Source organism: Pygocentrus nattereri, chromosome 4 (assembly GCF_015220715.1).
Source record: "Pygocentrus nattereri isolate fPygNat1 chromosome 4, fPygNat1.pri, whole genome shotgun sequence".
Lineage (NCBI taxonomy): Eukaryota > Metazoa > Chordata > Actinopteri > Characiformes > Serrasalmidae > Pygocentrus > Pygocentrus nattereri.
In genome coordinates, this window is record NC_051214.1 from 41,215,415 (window position 1) to 41,227,983 (window position 12,569).

Here is a 12,569-nt window from a genome sequence, read left to right on the forward strand (position 1 = left end):
AAAATCTTGCAGACCAATAAAAGTTTCTGCTGCTTCTTGATGGTGTCCAACAGTCTAATAAGATGGTCTTTTACATTTTCCCTGATGGTTTAATTTCTCAGTGAAAAGGACTACCTGTGGCCTAACATGTGTTCTGGGACTTATTTCAGATGTATTTGATGGTTTCCTAATGGGAACTTTGTAGTTATACAATTACAGCTTGTCCATCTGTTTCTCTGCATCATTTGTTATCCGCCCCTTACTTCTGTTTATCAATGGTCAGGACCCCCCCTGCCCCCACCCCATTATTTGGATGGTGGACCATTCTCAGCACTGACATACTAGACCACAGTTACTGCAGTTTTTCTGAAAAAATTGCCAATGAATATACTCATAAAGTAGGTTTATCTAATAAACTGGCATCTCCTTGGTTGTCTCAAGGCCAGTTTACCAGCTGTACGATCTTGGCAAGCCTAACAAATGGATCATATGATATTATTTGCTGTCAGAGTTCAAAATCACAGCTTGAGAATTTGTATAATTCAGCAGGCCCAGTCCTGTTAAAAGCAGGTACTGCAAAAGGAAGGCTCTGGATGGGGCTATAGTCCAGTTGAAAGGCCACAGCACCAGGTTTGAAGGAAATGATGGCCCCTCAGGTTAATCATTAATGCACAGAACCTACTGCCAGTCTTCTGTAAATAAGATAAATGGCCCCAAGGCACTCACCCCTGTGACGTACTGTTTCAGACGCAGCACAGCTTTAATTAAGACGGGAAGGTTTTGCCTCTTTCGACGGATTCATGTTTGGACATGGATCTTTGAGAGTTTTTGTTTGAATCTTAGCAAAAAGAAGAAAGTGTATATGTTATTTCGATTTCTCCTCAGTGTTTTTCATAAAGAACCTGAAATGTTCATCATTTTGGGACTGGATCCGTGCATCAAACTGGACCCAAATTTTGGATGAGAGGGTATTATTTTCGAGGTGTATATTGGTCTGTGATTTAGTTCCAGCACACTACTTTTAATTATCCCTGTAATATGCCCATGAAAATGAATAGTGGAAGCCCTGTGGGGAACAACACATTTCATCAGCTTCAGCCACTGCAGCCAAAGAGGACTTACAGTGGTGCTGATGATCTCCACCCAACTAACACCGGTGACCAGCAAGATCTGACAAGAAACATGTTTTTCAAAGACACATTTGAAGAGGAAGAGGAAGATTCAGGAATTAAATCAGGTGAGTGGAGTTTGGCTTTGATTTCTGTTTTGCAGACATTAAGCATATAACCAGGACCACACAGCAGAACAAGTATACTGTATCCAAAATGGTCATTTTACAGGAGAAGGAAAAATATTCTTAAATTTGAATGCAAGTAAATGGAACAATATATTTGGAACATTTCTACTGTTCCAGTAATCAGTTTTAACACACTGTAAAGAGCAGCTAGCATTTCCAAATTCTGTAAAAAAAAAATTAAAAATTAAAAAATTATATATATATATATATATATATATATATATATATATATATATATATGTGTGTGTGTGTGTGTGTGTGTGTGTGTGTGTGTGTGTGTGTGTGTGTGTGTGTATATATATATATATATATATATATATATATATATATATATATATATATATATCCGTCAGTGACTCATATACGAATGAGACAAAGAAATGAGAGTTTAAAATGAGTGTTATTTTATCTGACAGAGGCTGAGGAAAGCAATGGAACCTTATCTTCTGAAGATGACTCACACCACCTTGAATATTCAAAGAACTTTGCTCTCGAGCAAACTGTCGCAAAGAAAAGCATCAGTCAAATCATCAAAGACAAGAAGAAACAGACTCAGCTAACACTACAGTGGTATTTATTTCATTATCTAATTTTGTCAAGCTGTAACTGAGTAATATTACAGTAAGATTACCTGTCATATTTTTAAAGAGAATACCACTTAATAAAAAATAAAAAACCCACATAATTCAGTCACTGAGATGTACAATATGAACTGAAAGGCTTCATGCTGAAAGAAAGTAAAGTACCGGCTCAGATTTCTTAACAGTGGTGGTGATAGGAACCAGAGTAAATATTTCAAATACTTATTTTCTTATTTTATTTTTCACTACATGAGTCTTTTTTTAACTTTTAAAAGTTTTTTTGATCTAAATGTTCTTTGGAGACTATTTTTCAATGCCCTGTGTGTACTTCTCTGCCATTAATGTATAATGTATGTAAAAAATGCTTTAGGCCAAAATATTTTGTAAAACTTTTGTTAAAAAATGCCTCATCGTGCAATCGACATCATGCAATGTAGTAATCATAACCTTTTTATTTCACCACAAAACACCTTCTGTGAGGGAGCTTTAAGAGGTGTTGAACTCTTCAGACATATGGTTCCTATCAATACCACTGTGAACCGTTCTGACTCAGAGCATTTCACATCATACCACTCTGAATGACTTCGTTTACATCCTAACCATTTAGTCATGCAAGATGTAAAATTTGTTGAAATGATTTTTAAAAATTTTTTGACATGTATCAATTAGGCTTGAGGAAAACTATATAGTTTGTGAAGGAGTTTGCTTGCCTCGATGCATCCTCTATGCTCATTACCTGGACTTCTGTCGGAAGGAGAAGTTAGATCCTGCTTGTGCTGCCACTTTCGGCAAGGTGATCAGCATTGCTGTCTGTTTTTGATGTATATTATTATTATTGAACCGTTTTAATATGAAACAGTCATTATATGTTAAATCTGTACTTTCTGTGTGATCATAGACCATACGGCAAAAATTTCCTCTCCTCACAACCCGGAGGCTTGGCACCAGAGGCCATTCAAAGTAAGACAAATTCAGATTGCATAACGTTGTACAGCAATTAATAATTCATTCACCAGTCAAACATCTTTTCTCTGGAATTTCTGAACCTTTTAGTGCTTTTTACCAGTTTTCCATGTGTTCCAGGTATCACTATTACGGTATAGGGATTAAGGAGAGCAGCGCTTACTATCATTCAGTGTACTCAGGAAAAGGTCTAACAAGGTAAACTTAAGTGCTCTAAACAACAATGAATCATCTGTTCATTCATTTATTTTTGGTTAAAGTATGATATCTGGACCATATCTGGATTAAGTGGTTAAAAATGATAATGATGATTGCTGATGATGATATCTGGGGAAAATGGTGACAGAATTGAAGACGTGAATTAATAGGGAAGTTGAATGTGATGAAAACATTTGCAGAAAAGTTTAATTTTTTTTTTTTTTTTTTTTTTACTTTTACAGATTCTCTGGGAGCAAACTCAAAAATGAGGTTAGCATTATCATATGAGCATTTTTATTTATCATTTATTTATTTAACATTTTTATTTATCATTTTTATATTAACATTTGAACATGACCTACAGCATTAAGGCATGCTACAGCATTATGCTGCACTGATATACACAGTTTATAATTCCTACCAAAATAAAATGAAGGAATACATCGCACTGTATGCTTCAGTTTGTGTCTTTCATTTGTAATTCACAGGGAGGCTTCACACGGAAATATTCACTTAGTTCTAAAACAGGAACATTGCTCCCAGAATTCCCAAGTGCACAGCATTTAGTACTTGATGATTCCATTTCCAAGGAAAAGGTTTGTTCACTGTAATTCAAGTTAACAGGTTTGTGTTTCCTACTCTAAATATGTCCCACTTTCTTCACTGATGCATTCTTCGTTTAGGTTGACACGCTGATAATGATGTACAAAACTCATTGTCAGTGCATTCTTGACAACGCTATCAGTGTCAACTTTGAAGAGGTACTATTTTACCATCCAGAAGCGTAGCTATCCTGAATATAATATGAAAAGAGCTTAAAGGTCTTATAATAAATATATTGCAGATCCAGAACTTCTTGCTTCATTTCTGGCAAGGGATGCCTGGCCATCTATTGCCTCTGCTGGAGAATCCAGTAATCGTGGACATCTTCTGTGTGTGTGACTCTATACTTTACAAGGTAAGTGCAGTGTATCTGTGTGTTGGGATATGATCATGAAACGATTTGGAGAAAGTGCTCATGAGAAACTGTTTGTTTTTCCTCAGGTACTGACTGATGTTCTCATTCCTGCTACAATGCAGGATATGCCCGAAAGGTTTGTTTTATTCCAGTCTTACACAATGTGTAAGGAAAAGAAAATCATCAGTCATTCTGCTTATATGGCTGTTAATGTCAATTATAGGCGTATTTGTGTAAATCTACGGAGTTTTAGATGAATAATCAAGTAATCTGTAGTCTATCCATGAACCATAGCCTGTCAGCTGTCTGTTGAGCTGTTCCCAAAAACCTAGTTAAACAAAACCTATTACTTTATATACACATTTACTTCATTTACTTCATATAGATTCAGTTTATAACAGGAAACAATTTAATTCAATATGTGAAATTTGCTACTACAAATGTAAATGCTGTTGTGAGATCCTGCTGGTGTGGGTTTTTGCTTTTTCAATGATGCACACAAAAGAGATTTAAGTGCTTATAGTTCCCTCTCGTGGAGACTCTTTACAGTGTTGTAATAACAAGTTGATACCCTGTGTTTCATTCAAAGCTAATCACTAATGTAATTCATCAAGGATGTCAATCAAGGATTTTAATCTTTTTTTTTTTTTTATCGTAAGTTGTTTTCAAGTAATCATGACACCCTAAATGGCTTAGTATTCTGATGGATAGTTTAATATCAAACAAGTATTCTACTCTGTAACTGTAATAATTCTAATAATTTACAATATGTCTAGCCTTTTGGCAGATATTCGAAATTTTGCAAAGCACTGGGAACACTGGATGGTGTCTTCTTTGGAAAATCTCCCAGAAGTCCTCTCAGAAAAGAAGCTGCCCATAGCTCGTCGCTTTGTGTCCTCTTTAAAGCGACAGACTTCCTTCCTACACCTCGCGCAGGTCAGCATTTCACAGCTCTATCTACTGCAAATTGAAGAGCTTCTGTGGCGCACCAGAATGGCCATTTTTTTTTTTTTGTTTTTTGTTTTTTTTTATTGTAGATTGCAAGACCAGCACTTTTTGACCAAAACGTTGTGACTTCCATGGTGAATGACATCGATAAAGTAGATTTAAACAGCATAGGGTCCCAGGCACTTCTTTCCAACACCGGTGACCATGATTTGGACTTCTACTCTGAATGTGAGTCAGAGTTCCACCCTTTTATAACATTCCTGGAAATATGTTAATAGTGCACTCTCTCACATTTTGCCTGAAAACATTCTGGTTCTTTTTCTCATCTTGCAGATGACTCTTTTTCAGCGTTTCAGGAGTTGAAGGACCTCCTGAGGAAAAATGCCACTGTAGAGTCTTTTATTGAGTGGCTAGACTCTGTAGTGGAACAAAAAGTTATTAAGGTTGGTTGAAACTAATTACAATCAGCACATCCACAGTAGCCTTGGCTGAGAATAAACACTGTTTCATTTTCTTTTTCTTCAGCCCAGTAAACAGAATGGCCGTTCGGTTAAGAAGCGAGCCCAGGATTTTTTACTCAAATGGAGCTTTTTCGGTGCCCGAGTGATGCACACCCTCACCTTAAACAATGCCACAAGCTTTGGTAAGTCACCAAAGGGTTTCTTTTGTCATCCTTTTCTTGAGAACTGACCCCTCCCTCCTCTGGATCAACATTAAAGCTTCTTCTGAGAAATGCTCTAGTTGCAGTTTCAGGTTTTGCTTTTCCCACAGCGTAAACCTTCCCTCCAGTTTGGCTACAAATCCACAATGTGCTGTAAAATGTAGTGACCCGTCCAAAATAAACAGCCCTTTATCTCTTGGACACGTGTGCACTGATTAGGAAGAGCCTGTTCTAGTCATTTTAGCTTTTGATGGCCCTGTGGACACACAAAGCCAAACAGCTTCACTTGGAGAGGCCATCACATGACCTTACTGTTCAGCCACCAGGCAGAGATGGGAGCTTTTAGCGAACGAATTTAAAAAGCCCCAAAAGCCCTGCAGAACATACAGTTTTTAACCTCTGACACTTTCAAATAAAGTTAATAAAAAGTGTTCCCTTTCACCTCTGCTTTCAGCAGCTTTTAAATGCCACCAGTAGTGACTCTTTCACATTTAGCCTTGTGCATTTAGAGAAGTTTTCTTCTTTTTTGCTTGCAAAGATTTTAAGAGTCCTAGTCTTGCATGAACAAGAAGTGAATGCTATTTTTAAAAAGAAACATCAGGGATGTAAGCAGAGGGCAGGTCGGGTCATTTCTGCTGAGAGGGGAAAGCTTCTTTCCCACCAGGCCACCCAAACACTCCTTATCAGTACAGTTGGTCCCATTTTAATCAGTATCTTTTCTCAAGCCCAACAAAAAAAGGCTCATCTGTGTTGACTTTGTTAGCATCTTTTATAGTGCTCCCATAAAAGGATCCCAAGGTACAACATATCATGAATGTCTCCTTCAGGCTCCTTCCACCTCATTAGGATGCTATTGGATGAATATATCTTGCTGGCCATTGAAACACAGTTCAATAACGACAAAGAGCAAGACCTCCAGAACCTCCTGGACAAATATATGAGAAATGCAGGTACTATGACTATTTAATGTCCATAAATAACTCTAACCAGTTATTTGAGCTGAGTTAACCATCATATTTTGATCATTCCAGATGCCAGTAAAGCAACATTCACTGCTTCCCCGAGTTCATGTTTCCTGGCCAATCGTAGTAAAGCAGGGATGGTGGCCAGTGATTCCTCCGTTAAGAATGAGACGCACCCAGAGTATGCATATTTATCTGTGCCAGGCAATCAGCACGGGCTAGGAGCCAATATGGTGGTGTACCAAGGGACGGAGCCAGACGGCTTTACTCTATCTGGTATTTAAGTAATGATATAAAGGTCAAATCATATCTCATCACTATGTGCTGTATGTTCACTGATGATCAATACATTGCAAACAAATTCTGTGCAAATTATACAACATATCAAACACTGGTGCAGTTAAATTTAATCTTAAAAGACATAACAGTGCTTTTGTGTTCTAATTTTCAAAACTAATTATAAGGAATGTAAATATACATTTTAAACCCACAGTGTTTAAGTCTATTGTATGTTTACTAGATTCTGTCAAATTGTTTTTTTTCCTAATAGTACTGAGCAAAAGTCAGAGGCCACCCATCATTTATTTCATTTGCCATCCACATGGGCATTAAGCATAAGTTATTAATTTTTCAGTGTCAGGAAAATAGGCATAAGACATATATTTGACCATTTCAATCTAATAATTTAACAATTTAATATAATTGTTTACTGAAAATGCATACTGCCTTTATTACAGCTTTCATTCTTTTCAGGATTCCACATGCTTTGAGTTTTTCAAGGAAACTTACAGGGATATGTTTCCACCTCTAAAGTTCAGTCGTAATCTTTTAAGAAGTTGTAATCTTAAAACAGTCAATGATATTAAGATCTGAACTCTGCCTTTGATCGTTGTTCAGGGAACACCAACAGCTTCTTAGATTTTCCTTGATTTGCAAATTTTCCCAGTTTTTGTCTATTTTGTTTCTCAGTCAGGGCTTCTTGACAGCTACTCATTCTTTCAGACTCATAGTAAGTCTGAGTTGTCTTCTCACAGTGGAAGGATGGACAGAAATGTAGATGTTTTCAGATTCATGAAACAAGAGTGGCGCTTGTTTTTCTCCTCTCTCTCAGAGATGGAAGCATTGAGTGCTGTTTGTCTGATGGGGACATTTTGGGTTGTTTGGTTGTTAGGAGCCCCATTTTCTCTGTATCTTTTAATCATTTTTGAGCTCCAGCTTTGGAAAGGCCTTTTTGCTACTTTTTTTTTTAACTGTCACCATGCTTAATGGTTGTTGTGCCATTGTGTGCTCTCTGACTTTTGCACTAGTACTACATGTACATTTGCACAGTCCTTTTTTACTTCTGTGACCAAGCATGTTCCTTTGGTGTTAATGCACATTCTATCTCTCTATCTATTCAACGTGCCATGCCATTAATCAAGGACAACTAGACTACACCCAGAACAGTGGCCCACTGATTACTCCTCCGATATCTCCCGCCATGGCCAACCGAGGCAGTGTGATAAACCAAGGCCCGATGGCTGTGAGGTCGCAGAGCAGCTGCCCCATCCAGTCACATGTGCCCTGCCAGGCATTCCCTGACACCATGTGCCAAAATCTGTCTAACTCCACCTCCAGCTACTACCCCAGCTCCTCCACTTACCAGCCTGCCAGCCTTCCTTCAACCTATCAAGCTCACAATGAGGGCGGACGATACGCATCCTTCAGTGGGCAGCACCTGGCCAAGGACTGCTTTAGCAGCAGTTGCAGTGCTGTACCCTACAGCTCCAGAATATCATCAGCTAGCTACTCAGCCACTACTGACCCCACTGTGGAGGCACAAGGAGTTCAGCTACTGGACACGTCGGGTTACAGCTTTGTTGGAGGAGGATGTTCAGGCCCAGTGTACACCAGCACAGCACATAGTGGTGAGAATGAAAAATGTGTGGTGAGAAATTTCCATTACTGTTCACAAAGCCCAAGTGATTAGTACAGTGCTAGTGGATGGTCATTTCTAGTTGAAATGTACTGATTTGTTTTATTCAGTTATTATGTCATGGGTTCATGTGGAAGAAAAAGTCCAAATCAAAGCATTGGTTCTGGTCACTGTAATGTCTAAGGGTGGGCAATATGGCAAGAAATTGTAGCAACTCATTAGCTGAAGACATTCGCACAATGCACAACATGTATCATAATATTTGTTTTCTAACAATTTTAATTGGACACAATGCACCACAACAAAAGTTTCAATTAAAAAAAATAAAAATTCTCTTCCTTTTAGACAAAAATGTGTTGCATTTTAAATTATTTATTTATTTTTTGGAACGTCTTACTGTTTTATTTCTCTGTGACTGGCAGGCTACTACGGAAACAGCGGCTATGTGGACAGTCAGAGGATGGGCTCCCTGATTGACCAGCATGTGTCTGTGATCAGTAGTGTGAGCTCTATTCGCTCCCTTCCTGCGTACACTGACGTTCATGATCCTCTCAACATTCTGAATGACGCGGGCAGGAAGGCAGCAGGTCCTTACTACCCTGAACAGCCTTCTTTAATTACACGCACAGTTGGTGAGGGAAAGAAAAAAACATTTGCAATGCTGATTTAATTTTGCTGTTTCTAGGTCACAAAAAATGTTTCACTAATTTCTTGAAAAATGATTGTGTTCAGTATTGTGCATAAGTGAGAGCTCACTTTTCATTTAATTTAAATTTTTCAAATTTCATTTAAAAAACAGCCAAGTTATTTATTTTTGAGGGGATATTTCTGAGGGGATTAGATGTAAAATAATCCACTAGCATAAGGAGAAGGTCAAAGGTAGATGAGAGGAAAACAGAGAAGTTTCCAAATCTGGCCTTCAATAAATGATTAAACAATCAGAGAAAATTGGACTCCTAACAACTGCCTGCCAGAACTGGTAGACACCAAACCCCCATCAGATTAACAGCACCTGAGGCTTTCATCGTTGAGAGACACCACAGGTGCCACACTTTTACCACAGGTGCTTCTGTCCATCCTTCCACTGTGAGAAGACAACTTAACACGGTGAGTCTGAAAGGATGTGTAGCTGACAAGAAGCCCTCAATGAGAAAAGAAAAATAGTTTTAAAAAAGATGAAAAATCCAACAAAGAAGCTGCTGGTGGTCTCAGAACAGTGGACTGAGCACCTCAAAGTCCAGACCTAAACATCAGTGAATGTGTTTGGAATTATTTGGATCATGAGAAGCAGACATCCCTGCAGATTTCTTTAAAAAACTGAAAGTGAGTCTCCTGAAAACAATGGAAGCTGTAATAAAGGCAACGAATAGACACACAAAACATTGACAAAATTGGCTATTTAGTTGTTGAGGTGTCTGTGTAATATTCTGTATCTGTTTTCTGTTTTTCCCCTAACACTTCCTGAACTTACTGTTTATCTGCTGTTCTGAAGGGTTGTCTTTGGCCTGTTTGCCTATATTTCTTGTTCTAACTGAATTGAAAATGAACACCAGTAGCTATTCTTGAAAAAAACTGTTTTTCTGTTTAATGTTGTTAGCTTTTTTTGTTTTTAGGTTTGATTTAGTTTATTTGATTTAGATTTACAGGACCAATGCACACTAATAATCATTTCGGTAAATGTTCCAGTTTAGCCAATATGGCTAATTTTCAACTGTAGTCCCTGGGTCTATATGTCTTTTAGTAGCTCCTGCCATCCTTTACTCTGTCCAGATCTGGGGTGGTGATGATTAAATTTCAGTCTGGTTTATTTTCTGAACAATTCTCTTCAATTCTCTTCTCTCCTTACCTCAGTTTTAGCATTTCTTGGGCTGACTGAATAGATCAATGTGGCTGTTTTTGAACTAAACTGTTCCTTCGGTTGTTTTTTGTCTTTTTGTGCATTGCAGGGTCTTCAGCAGCCCCTCCCACCCCCTGCTCTATTTCTCCATGTATGTATGGCTCTGCTGCTCAATATCATAATTCCCAAGAATCCCTGCTGCCTCACCAGAGCGGTGTGGAGGTGCGGGACATGGTGTCCTCCCTGCCCCCCATCAACACTGTCTTCATGGGGTCAACTGGAGGACCACCCTGACTGTTGCTCAGATAACCCTGGATTATTGATTCTTCATTCTGGCCTGTGTGACTAAAGCAGAAGCAGCAAGTCTTTGGTATAAATAGTTATTTAGAGTTCTTTTAGAACATCATAAAACATTACTTAAAATATCAGACACTGAAAAAAGTGATTGGTGGAATTTACTTGATTCAAGTATATGCCATTTCTACTGTAATAAAATATTACATCAGCATAGTTATTGCCAAACTGAAAGACATTTTTATATAACATATTTTATTTGTGTGGAAATGATGTACAAATTTGAATGAAGTAAAGCATATTACATCACTTTCTCTTTCTAAGTGCAGCTTTCTGATTGGCCATCAATGGTGAAGATTAATCAGTCCACAGTAAAATCACTGTAACACCAAAGTCAGCACAGCTTACCTTTATGTGCTTTTATGTGCATGATTTGCGATGCTGGTGGTTGTTTATAAGTGCTGTTTATAAGTGCATCATCATCTGAATGGCAATGTAAATATTTAAAACGAAACAAGCTTCAGCATCATTAGCATTTATCATATATACCCACTGGCCGCTTTATTGGAAACCCCTTCTCTGTAGCTTGACTTTGCTGGTATATAATTACACACCGCTGCCCATCTGATAATCCACAGTTTGTGTACATCATCCTTTAGCCCTTCATCAGTGGTCTGTTCCTGACAGAGTCACTCTTGGCTGGATATTTTTGGGTGGTGGACCACTCTCAACTTTGCAGTGACATTGATGGGATCACTCACCACCATGTCATTGTCACAAACAATATATGGTCAAAAGCAGTCTTGTGGTCAGAAACTGACCACTGATGAAAGTGGTCTTGGGGGTGGCTTGTAAATTGTGCAGCAACAGATGGCCTACTGTCTGTAACCATGAACCTGTATAGTGAATCTACAAGGAAGGAACTCATAAAGTGGCCAGTGAGTGAAAATACTCTGTCCTGTGCAAAAGGCCAGAGACCACCTTGCATTTAATTTCCAGTCAAAACAGCTATTAAGTACAAGTTGTACATATTTCTGAGAAAATTAGATATAAGATAATGCACTTGGATGAGAAGAGGAAAGTCAAAGAAAAATAACTGAAAAACAAGACTTTCCAAAACACAGAAACATCTGAAAATGATTAAAAATATAGTGAAAAAGGGCCTCTTAAAAACTGTGGAAGACCTGGTAGATCACCAAAACTGTCCCCATCAAATAAACAGTACTTAAAAATTCAGTAAAAATCCACAGCTTTTAAGGAGCTGTTAGTGAACAAAGGAAATTCACACTAAAAAACCTAAACTGGGCATTTGATATGTGGGTTAAGGCTTGGGCTTATGAGTTTAAATGTGTAAAAAAAATCACATGGATTGTAAGAAGTAAACACACAACTAACTTCCAAGACTAAACTTTGGAGGTGTGAAAAAACTGAAAGCAAGTCTCCTAAACAACATGGCAGCTGTAATAAAGGCAATGAATGTGATATTATATTTAGTGTAGTTTTCTGTTAAATGTATGTTTTCTGTTTTTGCCGGACTTGTACTTAATGGCAGTGTCGACTAGAAATTATATAAATGAAGGGACTCTGAGTTTTGCACAGTAGTGTGTGTGGTCAGCGTTTCTAATAAAGTAGATGTTGGGTATATATTTGTCATATTTATGCAACTGCTCTGTGGTCTTCTTTGTTTCTGGAGGGTAAATTTTGTCACCCAGCAATGTGTAAATATAAAGATTAGCTCCAGTAATTGTTAAGGCTAAATGATTTTCAAATGAAATATGTGTCCTACAACTGCGTAGCTCCAAGACAATATTAGAGAATAAGCAGAACCTCACTGTATGATATGAAATAATGTGCTAGCATATGGAGTTTGGATACAGAGTTCGGGGCCTATTACAGGCTGTTTGGCATATTCATCCTTATCTTTACACTTAACACCAGTGTGCCAACACTGTGAGAATACATGAGGCTTTAATAGG

General features: G+C 37.9%; 1 protein-coding gene across 1 annotated transcript; it reads left to right on the forward strand.

Moving 5' to 3' along the window:
- Positions 1–834: 834 nt before the first annotated feature.
- On the forward strand, positions 835–11,550 carry rfx6 (regulatory factor X, 6). Its single transcript, XM_017721752.2, has 19 exons — positions 835–1,216; positions 1,693–1,846; positions 2,527–2,650; positions 2,756–2,817; positions 2,941–3,018; positions 3,261–3,288; positions 3,507–3,614; positions 3,702–3,779; positions 3,863–3,976; positions 4,063–4,112; positions 4,753–4,912; positions 5,014–5,152; positions 5,258–5,367; positions 5,450–5,567; positions 6,413–6,535; positions 6,617–6,823; positions 7,969–8,454; positions 8,885–9,094; positions 10,409–11,550. The coding sequence occupies exons 1-19, from the start codon at positions 1,018–1,020 to the stop codon at positions 10,591–10,593; spliced, it is 2,733 nt and encodes a 910-aa protein (XP_017577241.2). The 5' UTR covers positions 835–1,017; the 3' UTR covers positions 10,594–11,550.
- The last annotated feature ends 1,019 nt before the right edge of the window (positions 11,551–12,569 follow it).

Bases quoted from the DNA above. Each gene is read 5' to 3' on its own strand.
- rfx6 (XM_017721752.2), top strand. From the start codon at position 1,018: ATGCCCATGAAAATGAATAGTGGAAGCCCTGTGGGGAACAACACATTT. The intron at 1,847-2,526 runs GTATTTATTTCA...TGTATCAATTAG, and splicing joins ACTCAGCTAACACTACAGTG to GCTTGAGGAAAACTATATAG. The intron at 3,977-4,062 runs GTAAGTGCAGTG...GTTTTTCCTCAG, and splicing joins GTGACTCTATACTTTACAAG to GTACTGACTGATGTTCTCAT.